General features: G+C 39.3%; 1 protein-coding gene across 3 annotated transcripts; it reads left to right on the forward strand.

The window, feature by feature from the left end:
* On the forward strand, positions 1-25350 carry micu3a (mitochondrial calcium uptake family, member 3a). 3 transcript variants are annotated; one of them, XM_079553900.1, is made up of 16 exons: positions 1-302; positions 3160-3307; positions 5538-5569; positions 6722-6800; positions 11099-11146; positions 12347-12429; positions 12924-12995; positions 14556-14597; positions 17085-17180; positions 22631-22645; positions 23460-23554; positions 23723-23894; positions 24539-24647; positions 24717-24874; positions 24971-25035; positions 25117-25350. In XM_079553900.1, exons 1-16 carry the CDS (start codon positions 36-38, stop codon positions 25118-25120), a joined length of 1485 nt encoding a protein of 494 aa, XP_079410026.1. In that variant the 5' UTR covers positions 1-35; the 3' UTR covers positions 25121-25350. The 3 variants fall into 3 exon arrangements, with proteins under 3 accessions (XP_079410026.1, XP_079410027.1, XP_079410028.1); XM_079553901.1 differs by lacking the exon at positions 22631-22645; XM_079553902.1 differs by lacking the exons at positions 14556-14597; positions 17085-17180; positions 22631-22645.
* Positions 25351-27142: the final 1792 nt, after the last annotated feature.

The following is a 27142-nucleotide window of genomic DNA, read 5'->3' on the forward strand; positions in this document are numbered from 1 at the left end:
TTTACATTCCTGGCACCACGGCATCAGCCGCAGCAATGGCCGCCTTTCGCAGAGTGGCAGTCCTGGCTGGTAAGCGAAACCTCTGGTCCGCAGTAAAACGCGAGCTCACGGGGACACAGACGCACGGAGGCAGAGCACGGGGGTGTTTTGCAGCTAGCGTGTGTCTGGCAACTGGAGGCGTCGTGGCGTATTATTTCTACAATGATTTCGCGAGCGACAGGGCCAGGAAGAGGATGGAGAGACGCGACATCGGTGGCCAGGGTTTACTGCCCTACATCCCCATCGTCGAAGCCAAAGACAAGGTAGTGCTGCTGCCAGTGTTTATATTGGGTAATCTATAGGCTACACAAAGCTGTTAATTCATTCTTTTTTATCGTTCTCTCTCACCCACTGTCTTGTGAAACTGGCGACACACAAGTTAACAAAGCTGCTTTTACTACAGAGATAATTATATAATAGCTAAAAGGGAATGAATTCAGCTTTGGAATCTTGCGTCATGGTCTAAATTTGACTAACAAAGCGGACACTGCTTACATCTGTACAAGTATGTTTTGAAGGTGTGGCTAGACAGTGTTTTTTCTGTCTTGGGCAGGATTAATAGAGTCATTCATTCCGTCTGCACGCCCAGTGGAAACACTTCTTCACAGTTTGGCTGCGGACTGCGCAGTTGCAGAACTGGCGCTTTCCACTCGCGCCGGTGCTGAAATCAATGCGCGCGTATTACAAAGATGTGCGCACATGTAACGAAACACTGATTCTTGAAATACAAGAATAAACAATATCTTTGGATGGTAAACTTTAATTATTCATTTAATTTAATTCAAAGAGCCCTATGAAGCTGTTGCTAAAGTCTTCAAGTTCTGTTTCAAGAGCTCTGCCTTCTGGTGAGTCCAGAAAATGCGGCTGTTAATTTTATCAATAGTGCGCACAGACCATGGTTTACGCAAAAACACATAGCTAGTAATATTGGATAGAAAAACAATTGACAATGCTTTACAATCAGAAGAGACCACAATGTATGTATCATAAGTCCTTAATGCAGATGTCCATGTCATCTGTTTAATCAATGACCGCTTATCTGCTTTCTCCTTAGGCTGCCATATAACAGATGTTATTGTCCAGTTAGGAAGGGTCCTTTCGAACAGGTTATGCATAAGTCCCATATTACACAAGTATGAATGAACTATGATTAAAATGTTTATCTGACAGACAATCCGTTTGTAACTAAGCATCTAAAACAAGAAATCATAAAAGTGTCAAGCATGAGAACATTGCGCAAACAGAACTAAACGCTTTGTGGTCAACATTGATAAAATATATTGTAATTCAGCAGTAAATACACACTGACTTATAACTATCTTCAAAATTAAATTACTCTAATATCATCATGATTTTCCACTCTGTTTACTTTATTTACTAAACATTTACATAGACATTAATGACTGGTTTTAATCTGAATCTATTTCCATATTGACGTGTGGTTATAGCTGCGTGTCAGGCAACCATATCTGACTTTGTCTCCAGTACAGTGTATGCCGTTGCATGTATCATTGGAGAACTCGGTGAACTTCATTCATTAGTCAGACTAGAAGCTGCGGGTGGCTCAACTCAAACACAGTTGATTACAGTTTATTCCTGTCACAGAGGAGCTCTCCTCTCCTCCCCGTGTGCCCTGAAATACCCCTCAGCGTAGCAGCATCAAAGCCTTATGAATGAAACGTGCTCATTTGCATGTTAGCTGAGCTGTGCACTGAGCCGTGCAGTCAAGGCAGGTTTAAATTTGGAAACCTCTCTGTTAATTACAGCGCCTTTATACAGTACAATCTGTCCTCTTCTGCAGCGACTAATCAAGTTAAAACCTCGACCCGTCACACACAGAGATGCTAATCAAGAAGAATGTATTTGCCTCTGCGTATGTAAGCAAGACGGGGGTTCAGCTCTGCTCCTGCTTATGGAAAGTATGTGATGCGGAAAGGTGCCACATACCTTTCCGCAGATGTTACTTTCTGTTCTTCAATTGTTTAATTGTTTCTATCATCTATCTATCTATCTATCTATCTATCTATCTATCTATCTATCTATCTATCTATCTATCTATCTATCTATCTATCTATCTATCTATCTATCTATCTATCTATCTATCTATCTATCTATCTATCTATCTATCTATCTATCTATCTATCTATCTATAGATATATAGATATATAGATATATAGATATAGATAGATAGATATAGATAGATATAAATATATATACCCCAAACTGGAGGAGCTGAAACAGAACCTAGATCTGGGGGCTTTTAAATATGAACTCAAGCGTGTTTTAAAAGAGACCAAAGAGACCATGACCAAACTAAGCGTTTGCTCATATGCAAAAGGAGTAGCATGTACTACTGAGCAGTGGATCAGCAGCAGATTAATTTGTGCATTTTGTACTCACACAACATTCTTTCTTTTACATATCAGGTTTGGGCCCCGAACACTGTAATACATGCAATTTAAAATTGTAAATTTGATGCATAATTTGCACAAACAATATGCTATTTTCCAACTTGCATTCGTTATTTAGCACTCGTCTTGATAAATAACGCCCCAAGCGTGCAATCATTTTCATATCCCATTGAAATTAACTGCCTTTGTGTAATGTCAGAATTGATGCTATTATAAATGTTTTTTCTTATTGGCACAGACATTGCAAATTAGCCATGGCCATAAATGTTGTAGTGTGTCACATGTTAATTGTTCGCACTTGTATGTCCCTGTCAAATGAAATGAAATAAAGAGTTAAATAGATCATTTTACACACAAAAAGGCCCGGTCCGGGTGGGAATCAAACCCTGGACCTTTTAACTGTGAAACACAAGCACTAACCGCTGTGCCACCCTTTACACTCAGCACTGCAAAGGGAGAATTTAGCCTCCAAAGTAAAAATGAGGATTTCTAACTTAACTTTTGGCTTCATTGCTCTGCCCTGTTATGTCTTTATCTAATCTTGTAAACAAAAAAACAAAAGTATCATTCCATCGTGAATGTACTCCTAGGTAAAAGTTATTACAGATTGGTACAATGCAGATTGCTTTGTACTAAATTTAGGTACAATGTATCAAGGTAGTGTAAATAAAGTGTAGACATAATTTGTATGTTTATCTGATGTTTGCAGATTAATGTGTTTGACTTTGAGACCGGGGATGTGCATATGTCATCTCATGAATACCGTTTCCGAACGTTCAGCTCCGTTGAATATGAAGGCCAGCTCTACATGACGCCACAAAACTTCATCGAGTCTGTCACCATGAGCGAGCCCAGAAGTAAGTATCGAACAAAGAGCTGTTTTTGTTTTTTGCTGCTTGGATGTAAGATATGCACAGCAAATGTCCCAGTGTTAATTTGACACTGTTGGGTGTCTATATATGCTTCCAACATACCACAGGTTGCGGCTTTCCCCACGGTCCCCGCAGGTAGCCCTCACTGTCACAGACCGACAGTGAAGAAAAACGTTGTGGAAAGCTTTTGACATATTTGGTATCCACATGTAGTGTGTAAATTATAGGTGCATTCACAGATGTTACAAATATGTTAAGTTTTATTTATATATAAGATATACTTCAGAAGGATCCAAGGATCGGAAAGGATCCAAAAAACAAGTAAAAGTTGCTCAGTAAAATTTGTGAAGCACAGAAATACTGACAGCCCGGTTCCCAATCTTTGCAGCCTTCCATTCTGCATCTTAGTCAGGTGAGGACTAAGTTGACCAGGCCTTGTCGTTTACAGAGATTTACACTAGGTCAAAAGAGTGTTGCCATGGAGTTTCATTCATAAATATTATTGTAGCTGTGTTGTACTGTCAGCCCTCTGTGGCAATGACAAATGAGAACGTATGGAAAGTGTATGGATACAGTCAAATATACAATATGTGTGCAATAACAGCCCTAGCTTTCACTTCCTGTTTTGCTTTTACCATGTCATTTATCTAGTTTATCTATTTGAAAAGGTACAGTGCACATTAATAAACAGCAACATTTACATTGTTTATTACATTAATAAACAATGTAAATATGCCCGAGTTAGCAGAGAAAGCTAATTTACATTGTTTATTACATTAATAAACAATGTAAATATGCCCGAGTTAGCAGAGAAAGCTAATTTTCATCGTTAGTCCCTTTGGCAGATGTCAAAGCCAGCCTGAAAAGGACCGTGTCCCTACTGGCAAACTGAGCTGTGAGCTCTGCACGGATCAAAAGCCCCATCATTTTAAAGGAACGGGTGTTGGGTAGCAGAGAAATTACTTGCTTCGATCTTTGATTCATTTACGTATCTTAGTGTGATCGTTTTACAATTTGACACAACGCGTTACGAGGATAATTCTCCCAGCTCTGTTTTAAACAAGTGCCGTGCATTATAATTTTGCTTCTTCAAAAACTTTGTGCCAGAATTCACCAGCTGTATGGCAACACGACAGGGACAAACCTTCTACTGGGCTAATATGCTGCCAAAACATTGTAAAAATATATTTGTACTTTGAAGCCAGTGTGGAAATGCTGTGTTTAAAGTTATAAATTCTCAAGGAAAAAAAAGAAAATTACAGTATTTATACTATAACTGAGATAAACGCGGATAGAGTTGTTTTAGGGCTTCTTTTTAATACATTTCACAATATTTGAAATGTATTATTGTATGGAAATCTAAGTAATGTTTGTACCAAGAGAAAATAAATGCATCAGACTGCTACATAATAGGTGCCTGTCTTCAGTGTATCTTTGAGGTTCTGTCAATGCATGGGTGATTAACACAAACGATGATTTTTATTTTTGAAATATTTGACTCGTCTGATAACTAAAGTTGAACTCCATAAACCACACATGTTTGAACTCTTGGGTGAAGCACATTTCTCGGGAGCTGTCAGTTATAAAATATCACTCCTGGGCCGCCAGCCTCCAAGCAGATGGCTTTACAGCTCTTGTTTAGTCTAAGGTAAACATTCGACCAGACTACTCTGACATGCCTCTGTACCTCCCCTACTGACCTTATGAAACTCGACCATCTTATTCTATCAGAAACTAGCTAAGTTGTAACTTAAGTTTTACTATTTCCATTACTGAATAGCTGAAGAAAAAGATTAACCAGACTCTACTGCTCTGTGTCGTGCGTGTAATTGTATTGCGTGCAAACTGTGCACCTGTATGTGTGTGTTTACGTCTGCCCCTACTCCCTGACATACGATACGGCCTCACAAAGCCAGAGAGGCAGCCGACATCCTCTAATGCGCCCTTTGAAGTCGAATTAGATGAACCTTGTTGTATAAAACAGAACAAAAGTCGTACGAGCTTTTACTGGGACATTCCGCGCACTACAAAGCCAAGCACGGGGCACTTTAGACACTACAAATGGGCCCGTAATGATGACAAGTGTATACACTGAAGAGCCCTGTGTGTGTGTCTGTTGTGACTGTACGCCGCGCATTAAAACCCATTTCTAGATCATACAGATGCTATCAGAGCAAGCCCACCCAAACTCTCTTCTCTTCTTTCTCTCTTGCAGACAAGAGGCCCTGGAAGTCCCTGAGCAAGCAGGTGGGAAACGCACTACAAATGCCTCTTGGCTTCCCCCCCCCCCCTCTCGTTGGAATCCATTGACTTTACATCAATTGTGGACCGCAAACATGGGGCATATTATCCACAAAATATGCAAAATGACACCATAACAATAATCTCCCTTCACATTTGGGGATTTGGGGCGGGTGTACGGATGTGAAACAGCAAGTGGACATGGTTTCCACTGTTCTTTCCCAGTGCTTTACATTAGGGGTGTCCAAACTTTTATCACAGAGGGCCAAATACAGAAAAATATACAAACAATTGGGCCGCACTCAGTAGAGGTCAGATATATAACTGACATCTATTGTATTAAAGTTAGCAAATTCAGTAAAATGTTAACAATGCTTTTTAATTGAATATGCTTAAAGTAAAAACAGCCTTCATCACAGCTTTCTATTAATGGATTTTCATTTATTTTATATTAATTCAATTACATATATATACTGTATATAAAAGATTATTTTTATTTTTTTTTTTTATTTGCAGCGGGCCAATTAAAAGTTGGCCGCAGGCCGCAGTTGGTCCGCGGGCCGTAGTTTGGACACCTCTGCTTTACATCAAAGAAACAACCAGTCCTCATTCTTGCATCCATGCGGACAATGTGGAAGCAAGGCCTGTTAAGTGTCTTGCCCAAAGACACAACAACATTGAGGGCTTGGATTGAACCACTGACCCTCGGAGTAGCTCAAATTCTTTTCTTACTCAAACAAAATACCTGAGGAAATTTTTTTTGTTTTTACATAATTCACCAAGCAGTGGATCTCAATGAGTGGGTTCAGACCCAAAGGTCGCTGAACCAATTTCAGTTTCAGTCTCCCATCCTTACAAATACAGTACTGTCATATTATAACCTGCCTTTTATGTGATGTTTCATAAAAGCTGAATTGGTAAAGATCTTTATTTGGGCCATAACTTGTGATGGGGAGGTCGCCACGCCGGGCAAGTTGAGAACCACTGCATTAAATTACACAGCTCACACACATCTATCATTTATATATTTCAGTCGTGAGGTATTTGCACGTGTACAAACCATATCGATCTGACCTCTCCTTCATCCATTCATATCGTCTCAAGATCTGTGCACCCAAATCTCCAGCAATACATAATGGTGATTGTTTTTATTTGCAGGAACTGGAAAAGATTCTCACGGACACTCCCCCTGTTTGGAGAGGATCCTCAAAACTGTTTCGTAATCTCAGAGAGCGAGGTATGACCAGCTCCACCCTCTCACACGACTATATGCACGCTGCACCGCGCAGAGCTCCTTGTACCCAAACACACCTACTGTATGAATGCAGCTCAGCAACCAGAAAGTAAACAGCACTCGAACAATGGTGAACAACACAGGGCAGGAGGTCATTGTAAATCAACTCACACATTTTCATAGATTGACTGTTTCGAGCTTCTGACCAAATACCTGCGAAATCACAGCACTGCTTTAAAAGTCTTTTGTATAAGATAAGAATATTCTGTATACAATGGCAGCAACATGTTTTAATTTATTAAAAAAGCACCTAACGATATTGTATTTTGCAACAATTCTTTTTGAGAATGAAGAAGCCCCTCCTTTTTCTTGCAGCTTATAAAAACATTTATTAAGTACAATGTAGTACAATGCAGTGTTCTGTGCCAGTGTAGCGCATATTGTATATCTTTGTGTGTGTGCGGGTCCCGGTAGGTGTCTTTAATCCAGGTTTGGAGCCATGCTGTCCCTGCTCCGAGCCAAACTACCTGCTGAAAGGACTAAAAATAAACCTTCTCTCCTTTCCTCTTTTTAGTCAGGACAGGAATACTGCACTATGGAGAGAAGCAGGAGAAAGCCCCTCTCATTAATGCGTTTGCTTCAGGAGGCTGTGGAGCACGAGCGTCCCTGTAGTGATAATTATCTGCACACTTTGAGTTAAATATAACTCGTAATGTGCAGCACAGCTCCTGTTTTTTCATGATGACACGTTACACGGTAAACCTATGTGCAGTTGAAAATAGTTTGTTTTGAATATAGACTTCAGAACCAAGAACCAAATGTGCCATTGAAGTAGTCAGAAAAGTCAAAATCATCAATCGTCATTACAAAAAAAGTGCAAATAATCAGGGCTGCACAACACATTGCCAAATTGTTGGTATCACAATGTAGGTGAAGTAATATCCAAATTCATGCCACAATATCTTAACTCACTGAGGTCTTGCTGATGCATGTACAAAAGCCATGATTTCCTAATTTTGTTGTGTGTTTTGTGTGCAAACATTTTTCGCTTAATAGGAGCGCACTTTGAGATCTTGCCACTCCAGACATAGCGCTTTATTAGTGGGTTGTACGTGGGCTGGAGTAACACCCATGACCAATGGCGATGTTATGTACAACAGCCTTTTTTCTCCAACCAGACTCACAGCCAGAGGGGGAGGTAGAGGGGTTGTGGGGGGGTCGGGGTGAACATGTGCTTTTGTTTGGGTCGCGTTAACGCAATTACGGCCGAACGAGTCCCGACCGGCGCCACAGCAGGACCGGCTGTAGGCTACAGCTCTTTCTCTCAGGACCCGAGCATTGTTTAATGGTTTAGTTTGATCTGTGAGAGCCGATAATGCTTAGGGAAGAACACAAGGCAGCGCAATTAATTAATGTGAGGCTGCCATTAGAGCACCGCTCTCAGTGCTGCTTGTAATAAACCACACCTCAGTCGACCTCTTCTCCTTTTATAAGCGATGCCCTCTCGCCAGTGGTGCGGCACATAACGCAACAGCTGCGGCATATGCAGGATAACAATCGCGTTGCCCTTTACCGTAACCTTTACCACATTTAAAAGTAACATTTTAACTGAATAGAGCTAATTGAACAATCACGAGGAGTGTTTTGTTCTGAGAACACACGAGGACAAGGTTTATGGCACACGTTTGTAGGCTTTGAATCAGACGACCTGACGAGATCATTCATAAGGACACATTTTAGTTTAATACAGTGAATGACATGAAGTATTTCCATTTTATTAGTTATTATGACCAAATTCTATTTACTTTAAAATACAGCATATACTTTGAAACTGGATTAAAAAACAAATCACAGATACTCATGATGTTAAAACAGCTCGATGTCCAATTAAAGAGACAGTAATAGAGGCAAAGGGGCAAAAGAAGAACAAAGAAAGAGTAAGACTATCCAGTGTCTTTTTCAAAGAGAGGGACATTGTTCGGTTCAGTTATTTGTGGCATCAAGCCAGGACCACACGCAAAAGCTGACGCAAACATAAACCATTCTTTTATTCTCCAATTGTATTATTTCCTCCATAGAAACTATTTGTTTGCTCTCTCTTATATCTTGGTCCAATTTTTTTTTTTTTTTTTTCATGGCTCGGTTTCTTCCCAAGCCCTTGATGAAGGAGGGCAGAAAAAATCCTTGGACAAGCTTCACATTTCAGAGATGCTGTGTGTCGTTGAGAGGAATGCACAGTGTTGTCTAAGCAGTGCTGACTGTGAATGTTTGTGAGTGGTATCCTGGCACTATGAATGTCGACAATGTTTTGCTGAACCTTCACCAAAGTTTATGATCTTGAAGCGGAGAAGAAGGCTCCAGTATTTTGTATGAGATGATTAAAGCTGATTCACTGCACCAGGCAATGGGGCAGATAGCTTGGTGGCACTGCCAATAAAAAAGCTGTTACCTCCAGCCACAAGGGGTCAGTAAAGGAACAAATCATATTTGAATTGATTTGTTAAACTTGGAAATCACTTGTAGCACAAGATGGTAACTGAAACAAGGCACTTTGGCTCAGTGGTTTGAGTATTTGTTCAAAGGTTTGAATCCTGACTCCAGCCGGTGCAAACTAGCGTTATGTCCTTGGGCAAAACACTTCACTCTCCTTGCCTTGAATGTGGTTGTTGGAGAGTCTTTTTGATGAGACCGACAGCTGTGCTTCCTTCAATCTGCTCCAGGACGCGAAATTTGGCGACATTTGCATATCGACTCCCTGATTTATCAGATTCGTGCTCATGCCTGCAAGACAACTCTTGTAAACTCCACTGTCTATACATGCTTTTCAGTCATGTGACTTTTATTGTTGTAGTGGCCATTGAATACCCAAGTATAATTATGCTGTACTACAACATGTAGCGATATCTCTACTCAGGATATAAATGAAAGACAACTAATTGACAGTGACATTTTTATTTACTGGTAATTATTGCTCAAGAAGATAACAGTTAAACACGGCCCCAGAGACGCAAGTTTATGTGAAGAAACCAGTAAGTCAGTGTTTAAGCAGCTCAAGATGTTAGCATGCTACTGGTTAACATTTAGCATTTAGCCTCAACAGCTCAGAGCTGAGCTGTTACTGTAGTATTTTCTTCAGTGCTCATAGATGTGAGCCACACATGTGTTTATTGTGTTGAAGCTAAATGCTAACCGGTAGCATGCTAACGTCTTGAGCAGCTTAAACACTGACTCTGACTGAGACTCTGTTGACATGACAAACTGTAAAAATCACAGAGAAAGGTTTTCTGTTTCCTCTTTCATGTGTTAATTTAGTCTGAGGAGTGAAGCAGATCTTTAGTAAATCCTGCTGTAGCTCGACAGACAGAGCTGCTACGTCTGTGCCACATTTGCTGTTATATCACATAAACGTGCGTCTCTAGGGCCGTGTTTTAACTGTTATCTTCATGAGCAATGATTACGAGTAAATAAAAATGCCACTGTCAATCAGTTGTCTTTCATTTTCATCCTGAGTAGAGATATTGTTACATGTTGTAGTACTGCATTATTCTATTCGGTATTCAAAATGGCCAAGGGGTTAGGATTAGGGTCTAGTATATGGTTAGTTTAGCTTATAGTTAAGGTTAAGGTGCTTTGTCATTATACAACAACTGTACAACACAATAACTTTTAATAACTTTTTCACTGAAGAAAGATTGGAGTAAGCCTGTTTTGTGGATTTCAGAAACCAGAGTGGGTAGAGAGTGTGTGACTTTGGGGCTTCACAGGGAAAAGGGTCTTTGGTTCCAGACCAGCTCCTCGGGACAAAGCGGTCAAGCATCAGGAAAACACAAGGCGCACACTGGTTTTTACTGGTGTCATGTTCAGCTACACTCACATTGTCGCACATGGGAAAGCAGTCTCCCGTAACACTCAAGCCACTCACCCCGAACTATCTGAACGATCAGACTGAAAGCGAAAAAAAAGGAGTCCAAGAGAGATGAGATGGGGCTACAAAGATTCCTAAATGGGCCCGAGGCAAGAAAGGATAACCTCTTAAAACATTTTTCACTTGCTTATCCAAACATACACAAACCCAAACCAATCTCTCTCTTTACTTTGGACACTCGGGGTGTAGAAAAAGAAACGGTGTGTGGCCAAATGGCTGTTGGCAGCTTGAGAAGACACATTTTAAGATGCTATCTTCATGAAAGGAAGGATTATGTGTGTGTCTTAGGAGATCTGCGGCCTTTGAACATCAGTAAACATTGTGCGTAGGAGCCGTATGTGACCTTTTGCTTTTACCCTGTCTCTGTCGTTACCAGGCATCATCTCCTACACAGAGTACCTGTTCCTGCTCTGCATCCTCACAAGTGAGTCCATGCAGCAAAAGTATTGCTATTAGAACATTTATCACACAATAATTGCGCACGGGGCTGCCTTAATGTAGATCATTGTGTCCAGGGCTAAACCCCCAAACTGCTGTGTATCGTCCCTTTAACCACATCCTTGTTCCTAACCCTCACCGTAGCTCATATTTATTATCACAATCAGCACTTTAAAGGAATAGGCCACTGTTTTTCCATACTGAGATATGTTCTTACCTGAGTTTAGACGAGTTGATGTGTACCTGTCTGGTCTTTGTACATGCGTTTAGTCACGCAAATAGACCAAAGATGTTGTTAGCATTTAGCCTCTCTATATAGGGCCAAACGGGGTGAAGTTAGAAGCGACTTCCACGTTGTCCCTATTTAAATACGGTTAAAAAGGGATTCTATATTGTAAGGCATAATAACACCTTACAATATAGTACCCCTTTTGCTCTGCTTAGAAAATCAACATGTTTATTTTTTGTGTAACTATACTTGGATTGTGTAACTATTCACGTAACCGTATTTAAATAGGGAAAACGTGGAAGAGTGTGGTCGCTTCTAACTTCACCCCCGTTTAGCTCCATAGGAATTTGCTGGGAAAGGCTAAATGCTAACAACATCGTTGGTCTTTTTGCATGACTGAGCGCATGCACAAAGACCAGACAGGTACTCGTCAACTCGTCTAAGCTCAGGTAAGAACATATCTCAGTATGCAAAAACGGTGGCCTGTTCCTTTAATATTACCAAAATCACACAGCAACCACGACGTCTATGGCAGTCTCCTTGTAAACCATCTTCACTTGGACAAAATACTAAGGATTTAGTGAGTCCAAACTTGCAGTTTTATGCCTTATATAGTTTATAGTTTTCAGGATACATTCATTGATGAAAAATGTACTTTCCTATGATCTTAGAGTATGCATGTGTTATTCAGTGTTGAGTCCTAATTGTAATCTACAGTATGGGAGCTGCATCTGACTGACAAATGCCTTAACTTTTTTTTTTTTACCAAACTGTAGTAAAATGTAATAAATTAATTGATCACAAAAAGCAAAATTAAGGTAATTGTTACTCATGATTAAAATTGGGTTCCACAGTCAAACCAGCTGCGACCCAATACTATACCGTATTTTGTGATTTTAAAAGAGATTTTGCTCATATGCACTCTCGCCTTGTGTGCCTTCTGCTCCTGTCCACCAGAGCCCCATGCTGGCTTCAAGATTGCTTTCAACATGTTTGATGCAGACGGTAACCAGATGGTGGACAAGAGGGAGTTCTTAGTGGTGAGTGCCTGACACCTTGAGAAGAAAATACTGCTCGTACATAATACAAACCATATTTGTATTGTTGGAAGAGAAAGGAGCATGAATGTCTGTTTATGTTTTGCGATTTCTAAATTTTTTAAAATCTTGTTATGTCCCACAATTCAGGAATTTGTCTACGTTTTGTGGCTTTAAAGTGATAGTCTGTAAGAAAATTGGGAGAGAGAAACGATCAAGCTCATCTCATTGGTCAAAGTGATGGCACTGGGAATTCTGATTAGTTATTAAGATCAGCAAAGGAAATCAGCAAAGGAAGAGACATTGGAATAAAAACAAATTATTTAATATTACTTACGTTATACCACACCACACAAACTTTATTTATAAAGCACTTTTAAAGCTTCAATTTGCACAATATTTAACTTACAGACTGCCACTTAAGGTTAGGTTACTGAGGAATTTGGTACGATCGGTATTTGAAATGTATTACCCTGTGTTTCTGCTTGACACTTCAGCTTCAAGAAATATTTCGGAAAAAGAATGAGAAGAGAGGGAGAAAAGGCGATGCTGAAAAATCAGCGCAGTTGGTAAGAAAAGAGCTGGAGACAATTCATGCAAGATGTTACAAAACAGTCCAGAAAATGTCAATAAATTGTCATAATTTTGTGATGTCAGCAAAGGGCACATGATGATAAATATAACGATATCCCACAGTTTAATGCATCCACCTGAAGAGAATAGCTGACGGCATCACCAGCTAGATTTTAATGTGGTTGTATTAAAATGTCTCCACTTCATCCAAATTAATGAAACTCATTTGTGTAACCTATTTCCTAAGTGCATGCTGCCCCTACTGTTTACTATGGCGTATTCACTGTTGAGGTGTATATTGGATACACTGCGGGACAACGCTGGTCTCAATGACATCTGCAGTCCCTGGCAGGGAATGGACAACCCATAACAAAAAACAAGATGAGATTTTACAAGACAAGGCGTTGACCAAGAAAGACAAACCACATACAACATTACAGGTTCAATAAAAACCCTTCGCCCTCCCCACATACAACCAGACAAGACACAAATACATTATAAGTTTCAAATGATAATTCATGCTATTTGTAAAATTATTTTAAGCATAATATTTGAGACTGTAAAAATAGATGAAGTTGTATGCTTCTAAGATTTAGTGATGCCCTAGAAAAAAAAAGTCTATAATTTAAAGCAGAACTAAGTAACTCATGCTCCCAGAGGCCATAAGCGCCACTGCAGGTCTCGTAGCATGTTACGGTATTTTACTCATTAATTGTCTGTGAGAGTAAATACTACGCTGACAGAAAAGACAAAGGGAGAGAGGGATATTGTACATCCAATTATACAATGGCGATAATATTTTTTTGCTCAAACTTAGCTGTCAATACTGTTTAGCAGTTAGCTTTGCCCGTTAGCCTGCTAGCTTCTTCTTCATGATTCCTTTAGTGTCTATTGGTGACACCTACCCATAGGCAGCGAAGTTGCAATTGTGGTTTTCGGGCCAGAGACACCAGAGGGAGATGAAAGACCCCCAATCATCCCATTAACACTTGTATTACCCCCAGAGGGACTACGAAAAGGATTTATTAATGTAAACAAGTTACTTAGTACTACTTTAACATAAATGCCTTTGTTATTTGTTAATTATTGAAAATGTTGCGAGGTTGTTGTAAACTCATGAAAATAGCTTTGTGATATATTGAATTTGTAAAAAAAAATGTCATGTACATCAAGGAAATCTTACTAGCTGTCAACAGTGAAACATTTAATATTTACAACCAAAGTGCATTCTAGTATTTATTTATTTACTTAGTTATCTACAGAATATAATTTACAATAATAACATGGAGACACAAAATCAAACTATGTAAAACTATCAAAACCATAATAAAAAAAACAAACATTGGTTGATGCTGCACGCGACTGAAATGTTGAAATAATAACCGCTGTGTCCCAGATGTGTTTTGAGTGACACATCCTCCTGCAGAGTGTATCCACAGACTCTGTCCTGGCATGTACTAACAAGTCTCTGCCTTTTCTCCTCCTCCTCCTCCCCGTCCCACTGTGTGAACGCATGCCCTGTCCACCTCTTCCTCGTGTCTCTTTCTCTGTGTTAGACTATGCAGCTGTATGGATATCAGGTTGCCCCCGTGAACAGCGTATGTATCTCAGACCATATAGTGTCATTCTGTTCTCATCTAAAGCAAATTTGTGTGGATTTTAACAGCGCACATTAGGAGAAAACTGAACGTTTAACGGTGTGTTCAAGAAGTATTCACACCCCTCTGTTCATTCCTGTTTTCCTGTTGTCATGTTTGACTCTGAACATCTGAACATCTTTTATAATTGTTCAAAAGCAGCAAAAATAATAATGATACAGAGCAAGAAAATAGGTCTTCAGTTGGGTCTGATTTTTTTTTTCTGCTTATATTTTGTCAGAGTAATGACAATTTTCACCAAAAGAAAAGGCCACATACACATGATAGACACAATTAAAAGACATTGTCATTGTCCAGGCATAACAAAAATGACCACCCACTTCATAACCTTGGCCTTTAATGGTCTTACAGCCCATGTTAGCCAACACTGTTTTATCCTTGTCAAAAATACTCAGGACAATTATTAAGCATGTGGGACAACTGGAAGTCTTGTGACCAGGAGGTCCTGATGAAAGACATGACATACTCACTGCTTTTGTGATATCTAATCGGAAATAGATTTTTAGATAGAAACGAGTCTGCTTTTTAGAAAAATAACGTACAACAATTAACTTCAGATGCCTGAATTTATCGTCATGTGATGTCACACGTTAACGATAGGAAGAGAGACTTATCCATTTGCCAAAATGAAACTTAGATAAGAACAATGCAGATGCTGTGTTAGCCAATTGTACAAAACAATATGTAATTTTCTTTATTACCTTATGTGTCTAACTTACCTGAGGAGTTATTGTATTATAGTGCTTAAAAGGCCTTACTTAATGCTGACCCTTTCTTGTGTCCTGGGCCAGACTTTGAACCAGGCTTAACCCTGACCTCTCATTGGCAGTCAACGCTAGGCTCAATGACAAGGACTCAATGAATGAATGAATGAATGAACGAAAGAATGGAGGAAAAACAAAAACTTTGTTTGGGATGAAAGCTGCCCATCTGTCAGAACAGCTCAGGGAGAGATGGCTGGATGTTTGGTTGAATAAAGAAATAGATGGAAAACAACCTTTAGAGCTCTCAATTATGGTTCATTGTACAATGAAACTAAATATTTAGCAGTTTTTAAATGGAAAAAACTAACAGCACATTTGATGACAAAACAAAAATTCGGCATGCTACAGTTTTGTCCTCAATAATTAAAATAGATAATTGAATTGGTTTGCTGTTGTGCAATGAAATAGTTTTTTTTATTCCCCTGCTCCAATATTTTTAATTTACACTATGCTCTTATTTATTGACCATGCCCTTAATCCTATGTGCTTCAGTTGGGTTAATGCATTTTGCTTTCTGTATACCACCCGTTCCTTATACACTTGCTGTAATTTTCAAATGATACAAAAAAAAACATAGACGTGTATGTGGATTTGAAAATTAGCAATTTACCAGAGCCAGACCAAAAGAGAGAGTGGCTTTTTCACCATGTGTCGGCTGATGCAGACGCACAGACGCACTCGTTGTCCTGTCACAGAGGTGATGGATAGCTGCATTGTTACGTTGAAGTTAAGAGTGAAGCAGGGTCATGATAAAATGGCCGCCACTGCCTTTTCCCTGGAGAGACTCACAAAGTGGGTGGTCAGGGCCTCAGCCGACGACACAAAACCTCAAGTCAATTTGTGCAGAAATACACACTTTAATTTGAATTTAACTTTGAAATGCAGAATAGGAGCGATCTGTTGTCGTTTACTTCCGTAATTTTCAGTGAATGTTTTTTCAAACAGTTGGTGTATCTACACATGTAGCGCTTTTTGTTACGACACAAAGAAAGCCTAGTTCGTTTGTGATTTTTTTTTTTTTTTAGCTTTTCTTTATTTAATGAATTCATGTTGCCTACCAAAGCCCCAGATGTAACGACATCCCAATCGCTTGTAGTATTTTTTATATTTTATAATTTATTTTACACATTATGAAACAGTTTTTTTTTTTTAACCCTATATTACATCATGACTACCCAGACGTTTTGTTTAATTTGAAAGAGAAAACAATTAACCGTTTGGTGTTTGTTTTTCTATAACATTCACTTTTTCAGAACAATATTGCTCTAGTCAAAATATTGGTCTAATTATATATGTTTTTAATTACTACACCAAACTATACACCAAGAAACTGGTCTTAAATGTATCATCATATCTATCACCATATTAAATATTCCCTCGCAAAATTCTGCAAGCAATGACCTTAAGACAGACTATGTCATCTCTTATAAAGTCCCACTGAAAATGGCCCACTTTTCAGTTTACAACCATGAAATGTAGAATAAATCTACAAACATTTTTATTCCAGTTAGAAATAAAAACCTAGCAGTAAATATTTTTGATCATTTTTAGTTGATACTTATATTGCTCAATGTGAAAAGACTTTGATCAGATACAGTTTGTATGGAGGCTTTTTCCCTGCTGTGGTAGGACATACAATGACCTTGCTTGACCGATCCCACAGGTGCTAAAAAAAGACAATCAGGAGTTTGTGGCGCGAAGTTACTGGGACGTTCTGAGGCGAGGGGCGAGTCAAGTCCTGTTTTCTGACCTGGCAGAGGTACACGGACCCGGCTGTCCTCTGTCCCATCATTTGTGCCCATCCCACATTTTTTACATGTTATGTTATGCTACCATTTAATTCATCCCCGTAGTATCAGCACTAGTGTAAGACATTAGCGGAATAAAAGCCAGGAATTGAAAACATTCAGAAAATCGGTTTATGCTACGTCACACCCAGAGCTGCCAGCACCATTTTGAACCAGATACTGTAGCTTTCAAAAGATTGTTGAGAATGTTAAAATCTTAAATCTTAAGGTTAGCCCTTAGTGCAGCACTACTACCCCATATACAGACGTTTTCAGACAATTGACCTTTCGCAAAACCCCGCCCCAAAACGATCATTGTCCAATCATACCAACATAGCAATGTCGCTACCAGACATTCCCCGAGTCTCCTATACCACACCGTGTTTTTCTAACTTTTTTTCTTTTTTCTAACTTCAGACCTCAGCTCAGACTTGTTTACTATCCATCTTGTCATTTAGCATGAGTTTCATGAGCTGTTGTTGCTGGACATTGCCACAAAAAAATCTGTTTCTCCCAATGGAACATCTGGCACGTTTACTTTGTAAGTGCTGCAGGATGTGTTTAGTTGCTCTTAGCAGAGCCTTGATATTTGTTATTGTCACTGCTCTGATAGCACACAGGACATTGCAGCTGGAGAACCATGACTTTGATGCTACTTCGTTAAGCCACGGCCATACGGGGTAGACAAAGCCACTGCAGCCTCTTTCCGCTGCTCCATTGCCAGGCGTGGACAGACTCCAGACTGGCCATATTTCAATCAATACTGGACCAACACCTGGTAGTGCAAGAGCATGACTAGTTCAGATGACTTCGGTGGGTGCATTTAAGGTTGTTCCAGGGATATTTCCTGATTTCATGAGAGACTGATGCTTTAGTTTCATTTATTGTAGTGTCCCCTTCGTTGCATATTTTCAATATATTCCATTTTGCCTCAATCTGGAAGAGTCACTATCACACACTTCTCCCCATTAGGACATGTGTTCAAATCCACTGGACCTAGCTAACATTTGCTAAGGGGGCGGGGCTTTTGTGAAAAGGTCAATTACACATAATTTATTCGTTGCTTGAAGATGGTGAGTGAACTGATGGACCTCACCTGTATGCTAATCACAGTTGCTAATCATTTGCAGTTTTGGTATGATATATATAGGCTGTTAGGCCTAAAATTAGTTAGTAATATCGAAATTATAGTCGTAATATTTTGGACAGGTTTGGACAGTACAGCTTGTAGTAATCCCTGTTGCCCCATTTTATAATTGTGAGTGAGATTATGGTATATGGAGCAGTTAATACTCAAACCTTTGCCATTTGTTTACATTAATCAGAAGGATCAATATGGCAGTGGGTGTCACGTAGCCGGCAATAAAACCTGATACTTTACTTGCTACTTTTAGGAGTGTAATACGGCCACTGGCTTTTATTCTGTTATCTTCTGAAAGCTAACCTCAACACCCACCCCTCCCTGTATTTTGATAATTTTCTATATGATAAAAAAAAAAAAATCCATCACTTCCACCATGTTCCATTTTTTAGAAAGGCAGATTTTATTCTACCTATTTTTGAAGTGCTTTTATTATGTATTTTGATAATGACTCACTCAATTTTGTGAAATGATCAGAAATTAAATGATGATTAGTAAATAACTGTCAGTTTTAAAGACGGTGTTTTATACTGTAAATTTCATACCTCTCAGTGTATCATTTTGTGTTCTCATTGCGCTTCTTTATGTGAAACTGTGTTGTGTTTTGGTGCCTTTTTGTGGCAAAATTGTTGTTGTCATTTATTTTTCAGTGTTTTGGTGAAAACATGTTTTAAACTTTGCAAATTATTGATGGCGGTAGGGTGGGGTGGGGAGGGTGGAGGTGCTGGCTGTCCAAGCTACTGTTGGTACAATGGAGGTTCAAAAGATGCAGCCTGTAATGATTAATAATGGCTATCACAGAGCTAGCATGTTAGCTTGTGTGTTAGCAGCCTAATGATAGGCTGTGTGCGTTAGTGCTAGCGGAAACATAGGTGGAGGTAATGACAGTGGGGGGTAATGAGGTTGACCTTGTACTTACTCCACATAGCCTTTCATGTGCGGCACGACAACAAACGAGTCAGACAAAAGGGGGAGGGAAAAGCAGTAGTTTGTAAGAAGTTGTCTGATAGTGATGCCTTTTGGTTTGAGGAGCCAACTGGTGTCTATGCTGTTTGTTATCTTTGTAAGTGCAGCCTGAAACCCAAATCCAGCAAACTGAAAAGAAATCAAGCTTAACCCCCCATTTGCACAGTAAGATGTCGCTTGTTGCTGGCATGCAGGACAAGTGATTGACTGAAAAGAATATTTATGTAAACCTACAAGTATGACAGCTTACCATCACCGAGTATGTCAACTGAAATGAATAATCCCTTTTCAATACTATGGCAACAATAATATTTAATTCAAGCTGCTGACAGAGGAGACATTCACAGTCTCTATTTCATGTGGATAGGCAATGACAAATATATTTACCACAATTGTAATCTGACAGTTATTTCTATTATAAATGACCTGCCCTCCATGTCTATATGAATCTACCGGTATCTATCTTCTGAAAATTATGAAGCCACGGGAAGGCAACCTACAGCGGGAACTATGTTTATATACACTTTATAGAAAGACACATTTGCATTTTATTCTCACTGTCTGACAAGAAATCAGAATCAGAACTGTTATTTTTTTTTAGGTCAAGGATTTTTTTTTTTTTTAGAAATGTTTTTGTTCTGGTTTAGGGTGCAATTTCAAGGCACTTGAAGGTTCAGGTACATTGGTTAAAACAATGATGGAAATGACAGAAGGCGGGTTCTGTGTCCCAGAGACGAATGTGCTGTGTCTGAAATGTGAATATCAAACCAAGAGCAAACCTGGTGAAGATGCTGAAACTGGCAAGAGTTTGTCATTATCCAAAGTGAAACAAGTCCTGTACCGACATGGGCTGAGAGGGAACTCTGACAGGAAGAAGCCCTTACTCCAAAAGAAACACAAAAAAAGCCAGTTTGGAGTTAGCAAATAAAAAAGGATTAAGACTTTCCTCACTATTTTTTGAGACATATTCTGTGGTCTGATGATTAAAAACGAACAAAAAAAATTAACCATTATGACCATCATCACATTTGGAGGGAAAAAGGAGAATTTGGCAAGCCTGAGAACACCATCCCAACTGTGAAATACGGGGGTGGCAGCATCATGCTGTGGGGTTGTTCTGCTGCGAGAGAGACTGGTGCACTTCATACAGTAGATAACATCATAAAGAAACAACACTATGTGGACATATTGGAGCAACATCTCAAGACATCAGCCAGGAAGTTAAAGTTTGGGCACAATGGACAATGACCATAATCATTATGGCCAAACTGGTTACAAAGTGGCTTAAGGATAACAAAGTCAATGTTTTGAAGTGGCCATCACAACTGACCAGTGCAGGACACCACGCTCTGAGACAGGGACGGGCCCAGGAGGCACAGGATCAGAGAAGACAGAGGACAGCCAGCCTGGTTTCTTCCGAGTGCTAGTTTCCCTTTTTTTGTAAAAAGTAACAAAAACTTTTCTAAAAAGTTCTATCTGTCTTTTTTCTGGAATTAAGCAAATAGACTCTTTTTTTTTTTAAATCCCACTTGACCTAAAAAAAACTAAATGAAAGTTAGTTCTGGTTCAGACAGTGAGAGTCTTTTTATAAAGTGTATGTAAACATATGGTTCCCGCTGTACATGAAATGGTAAGATCAGATGAACTCAAGGCTACAAAGTGGGCAGAAGGGGGATCGGGAAGTGCATTTAGGGGAAACAAGCGTAGCAGCAGCAGCTTGTATTTAGAGGCCGAACTGTTTACTCAACAGATTAGTCACCATTACCATACCTCTGAGCCTTTGTCTGCAGAAGGAGGGACTGAGTGACAGCAACTCACCTGCGTGTTTGTCAGGTAAAGGAGGCTCTGACAGCTAAAAACGACAGCGCCACAAAGCTGAAAAGAACTCTGGGTAATCTGAACCGGGCCAAGAAGAAAGGGAATGAAAGAAGTGATAAGAGCTAAAAGAAATAGTTGGTTGATAGGGGGGGTACGAGGGGAGAACAAAGCAGGTCGTGGGAAGCAAAAAGATGATGTTTTTAATCCCTTGAAGGTGTGACTGACTGCGAGTGTGTGCCGCAATGAGTGCCTCCTCCTGACCTATTACTCACGGGGGGGGGGGGGGGGGGGTGAGAAAGACCATTTAATGCTTGCTTCAGTAATTACTGTTTTTTCCGTCGTGATCAAAGTCGCTGGAAGCCCATAGTCACTCGTGTAGCTGGACACAGGCGTAGACCAGGTGTCAGCTCATGCCTTGTGGGCATGGCACACATTACGTGTATAGTCGCAGTAGCCAGGTGAGGTCACGCAAGTGCTGCCACAGTTCCAGGAATGATAAAAGTTATGAAGCAACAACAGACTTCACTCGTAGGATTTGGGCCGCAGAGATGAGAGGGAGGGGTATTTGGAAAAGCAACATCTGAATGTGGTCTATGTGGTCTGATGTGTCACTTAGACAGAGAGGGTTTGTTTATTCGCGGGACATGTAAAAGAATGAAAGGACAATGAATTATGGATATCAGGTTGAATGGATGGCTGTAGATTATATTCAAAATTGGCATAAGAACTTCCTGAACTTTTTATACTCGCGCCCATAATAGAGGGTATAGCATCAAGTGAGTGGCAGGTCTGGTTACCTGATTTGCCACTCAGTACATAGTGTGGTTAGATTTGGAATGAAAAGAACGCATGTGCATATCCTCAGTCGTGCAATAGATGTTAAGGACTTTTTTTTTTCTTGCTTGCACACAGTTTAAAGACAGTGACCACAATTGTATATTCTACCTTGCAGAGGAGGGTAGAGTTGCTTGAAATATTTACTCAAATGGAAGAAAAAGTAGTCACCCAAATATTTACTCAAGTAAAAGTACAAAAGAACAAACAAAACATAAAATAGTGCAACAATCCTGACAATCCCAAAGAATACACCCTGAAATTAAAGTCATTCTTAAGATGACATACAAAAAATGTAAATACAACACAATGTTAAACTTTGCCACCATATTTTAGTTAAGCTTATGTCATTCACAGATTTACCCAAATGTTTTTTTTTTTAATTCAATATAATATTACTCAAGTAGAAGTAAAACAAAAGTACTGCATGATAATACTACTCCAAAAGGAACAGTTACTTCAACTGCATGTACTGGAGTAAATGTTACTGAGTTCTTCTCGCCTCTGCTACTTTGAGAATATACAACATCCCACTTACATTTCTTTGCAGTTTCAACATCTGCCAATGATGTTAAGTTCATGTCTTTAGTGATACAAGGTTTTCTCTTCCCAAGTGCTGACATCCTGTTTGACATTTTCTTCTCGTCCCACATTGGACTGTAGGATTTTGTCCTTGAGGTAGAACCACGAATGGCATCGTGGTGACAATGAAACCTAACGCAGTCTGAATAATGTTTATGGAAATGGCACAACTGCTCTTAGACACCTTAGAGGGCCATGACATCCCACCCAGTCTTTCTTTTTTTGGCATGTCTGAGTTGACCAGGGGCTGTGACTGGGTGGTGCGTGCAGTGCAGGAGAGAGAAATATGATTGGCACTCTTTTTCTACTTACTGTATTTAACTTGCAAAAAAAACACTTTCTCTGTCATTTTGAGCATTTACTTTCGAAATCTCCAAAATATTTTCTTTGTACAATTTGCTGTTGTTGACAGAAAAGGTGTAATTTTTGCCTTTGTCTGCTTTGTGTATATCTGACATCTTGTCTTGTGTTTGTAGCATCAGTAAAGGAATGCCCTTGATGTTTTGGCTTCATGTTTGTCCGTCTTGGGCAGTTTTAGTATTTATATTCACCTCTTCTTTGTGCTGTTTGTCTTCTTTCCAACTGCAGCTCACTGTTTGTCGCTTTACATGTGCCATCTTTGTGCTTTTGTAATCTGTAAGTTGTTGTTGCAAGGTTTAAAACTAAGCTGCTCCTGATAATGCCCCCAAAACAAAGAATTATATTATATAAAAATTTTATCAAAATATTGTGCTTATTGCTGCCTAGACCTGCATGTCCAAAGCATTAGGCCTTTTCTCTCCTATTTGCTTTTGTCCTGCTCGCCTGGCACAACAGTTCCATGTTGATGACCTCATCCTGGCCTCTACCTGTCGTAAGGATGAAACTCCTATGTACTGACTGTTTTCTGTCTCTTTCTGGCGGCCCCTAGCGAGCAGATGAAAATATGACTATCGACACAACACTCCTGGTCCATTTCTTTGGGAAAAAAGGAAAGGCAGAGCTGACGTTTGAAGACTTTTACAGGTAATGATGTAAAATATGTCACTTTGTGGTGAATGCATACAAATGGGGAGCTCACAGGTTGCGTTGACTTTTGAAATATTCATTACAATACCAGTCTTTGTTGATTTGTGATAACCTCCACTTGCATAATAATGATGTAGAAAGTAATATTATTATATTTCTGTTCAGGTTTATGGACAACCTCCAAACAGAAGTGCTGGAGATTGAGTTTCTGACCTACTCCAAAGGGATGACCACAATCAGTGAGGAGGACTTTGCAAAGATATTGCTGCGCTTCACCAACGTTGAGAATATCAATGCCTATTTGGAGAACGTCCGCCAAGCCATCCCAGACGAAAAGGTAATTGTCAATGATCGTAATCAGTTTGTACATAAATGAAACTCTCCTTGCTGGTCCCAACATTAAAATGAACCACATTTTCCTTCAATATCAAAGACAGTGAGCTACAGTTTCACTAAAGTAATTTATGTCAACACAGTCTGTCACACAAAACCTGTTATCGTCCTCATGCGACCCAATGTGTCTCTGTGTTCCCCTCTTCTCATGCGGTGGAAGTAGCAGGTTTGTCTTTGTGTCGTCATGCACTGCCTGAAGCTGCACTTTGTCACTGAACATTGTATTTTTTATTTCAAAAACAGTTGAGGGAACAATAATATTCCACTTTCCATTAACACACCTTTTGTCAATGAAACCTGAATGGCATTTGTTATTTTAACTCTCTTTGAAAATGAATCTCAAATGTTTGTATCATGGCAGATAAAGTCTACACTTTATTTTGGAAAACTGAAACCTAATCCTTTCATCTCATCCGCAGCATTTTGTGGAAACAGTGTCCTTAGCATCACTCCAGGCTGAATTGATTTAATGCAACTCATGATTACTTTATTCCGGCTAGTGATATTTTTCATCATTGCTTCTCACCTTGACTGACTTACCCTTTTCTGACGACACTCCAAGTTTAATAACACCGGCTTTACTTTCAGGGCATCACATTCGATGAGTTCAGAACATTCTTCCAGTTTCTCAACAACCTTGAGGACTTTGCCATAGCCATGCAGATGTACAACTTTGCAGCCCGTTCCATTGGACAAGGTAAACAGAGAGTAAACACTTTGATTAAATGAATTAATTTGATTGGAAATAATTTGCCTTGTTTGGCAGATGAGTTTGCACGAGCAGTGTACGTGGCCACAGGTCTGAAGCTCACCCGCCATCTCGTCAACACAATTTTTAAGATCTTTGATGTTGATCATGACGATCAGCTGTCATACAAGGAGTTTATCGGCATTATGAAGGACCGGCTACACAGGGGGGCACGGGTAAGAAATGGCTTAAAATTGCTTGATGTTTGAGTAGCAAAACCTTTTGATTTGATGCAATGCACATAATCACTGCTGAATGTTTTGTTCACTTAGGGGTATAAATCCGTAGAGCGCGCCACTTCCTTTAAATCCTGTCTGAAGAAAGAGCTGGCTAACAGGTCGGTATTATAATGATCTTCTACTGAATTCACAACTGGCTTCATGGTTTTACTTTGATTGTCCTGCTCCTTCTACACCAGGTAAAAGTTCAGCATTTGTCCATCCCCTCCTGAGCAGATGACGACCAGCTTTGTGAAGAAAGAATGAAGGAAAACCAAATATATATTTACATATATATATTTATTTAACTGAAGTAAATACTTTTTGTTTATATGATTATGGAGTTTAAAATATCCAGAGGTGGCTAGTTTAAATGTTGTTTTAATTGCTATTCCACATTCCAAGGAAATTTGGTATTTTGAATGATGCTATTTAATTTGTTTTTAATTGCATTGGACTTGGGTTGATTTGTTTTTCAATCCTAAAAGCAAAAAGACACTTGATTTTCTGTTATTATTTAACTTTTAATCATGTGGTCTCAGATAAATGAAGTCATACAGAAAACAAAACAAAACAAAACAGTCACATATGGTTTTGGCTGATGTTCTTCAGATCTATGTTAAGTTGTGGCCTTTTCTATAGGCTCCATTTAACAACGATAATATACATTGTGCACTTTTCCTGTTTCAAATAGGCCTAAATAAATACACTAAAATGACAGTGTAGCCTACATGTTATTGGCATGTTGCTGATGTAATAGTATATCCGTTGCTGGATCACGAAAAAAAAGAAAGAAATCAATGCAGCAAATAAATTTCTTACAACAAGTACAAGAGCAAATATTTTATTGATTCCGTTTCTGCTTTCTTCATTAGTAACAGAATATTTATGCATAACCCCTTGTAATATGCACGTTATTTATTTAAATATAGTAGTATTTATTTTGGCCAATGGGAAACCCGCCTCTAAAAACACCAGATCTGTTGTTGACTATTGACAATATTTTCCTTAGAATGCCGCACATGTGTTGTATGTAAAAAGCATGAATAAAATAAACATTTATGCAATGATTTTATAGAGCATGCGCAAGTGTCTGTTTCATCGCCATCATCATTAACGCACAAGGTGGGCTTAGTTTCGCCGATTGGTTCATTTGCTGGTAAACATATATATTCACAAGAAAATAATCTTTTACCATCAAACTAAATCTCTTGAAGTGAGTATTAAACCTGCGAGTGAGATTAAACTGTGTACCTAAATATAGAGTCGACCAAACTGAGCAAACTTTAGCTGGAGATTGATGTCGATTACCATTATGCTCCGAAACTCGTATATTCACCTCAAAGTATGCATCCTATCCTTATTTGAAATATGTTGATATTGCAACATGCGTTTGAGTTATTATTAGGCTGGTAAATTATTATATCTACGGTATGCAGTACATTTTCTTACGATAAGTTAGTCAAATGCTGCCATCTTGCGGCCACAATGTACACGCGCACTTTTTTTTTTTTAATCAGGATATTGCATTATATTTTACCTAAATTGTTCGTAACTATGTGGTTATTTTGCACTGCATTTCAGGCTGCATTCCCGACTCGAGAGACATTAACTGTGGTGCGTAATGAAGAAAGTGTCAGGTTTGTTTTGTTCCGTGCAGCAAATCCACGCGCTTCGATTAATGGAGCTACATTTGTTGCGTCCATGTTATTGTAGCGCTAAAAACTAACTTTGCTACATGTGTCACTTTAAATTCCTGCTCTCTTTCCCCCCCACTGTAACGACATATCCCGCAGTGATCGTCGTAGATGTTTAGTTATTGCAAAGCATGCTGGGTAATGGACTAACCGATTTAAATTTGCAGTTCACACACGTGTTTTGAGCTGCACGGGTGGATAATTTGTGCTGTTCAGTCCTTAACATTCGATCTTTCTGTTGTGGAGTTTTGTTTTTGTTTTTCGGCGTCGTCCCTTAAAACCCTGACCGTACTGAGTGTCACTGCGAATACGGTCCGGTCTGGTACTACTGTTACGTTAAGACTATACTTTCAGGGATCATTTCTATAGTACTTGACTTGAGAAATGTGTTTCTAAAGTGTTTGGTCTCGCTAACCACGATGATGAGACGTGATGTTCTCCTCTGAGCGTGAAGCAGGCAGGAAAAAATGATTTACTTCATATGTTTCCTGTCATTGATGAACGTTCACTGTTCCCTCGTGGAGCTTTG

This window comes from Gobius niger, assembly GCF_951799975.1.
Source record: "Gobius niger genome assembly, chromosome: 3".
Taxonomy (NCBI): domain Eukaryota; kingdom Metazoa; phylum Chordata; class Actinopteri; order Gobiiformes; family Gobiidae; genus Gobius; species Gobius niger.

Coding starts and splice junctions, on each gene's coding strand:
- micu3a (XM_079553900.1), top strand. CDS start 36: ATGGCCGCCTTTCGCAGAGTGGCAGTCCTGGCTGGTAAGCGAAACCTC. Junction 23,555..23,722: donor ACGTTTGAAGACTTTTACAG/GTAATGATGTAA, acceptor ATTTCTGTTCAG/GTTTATGGACAACCTCCAAA. Junction 24,648..24,716: donor AGCCCGTTCCATTGGACAAG/GTAAACAGAGAG, acceptor CTTGTTTGGCAG/ATGAGTTTGCACGAGCAGTG.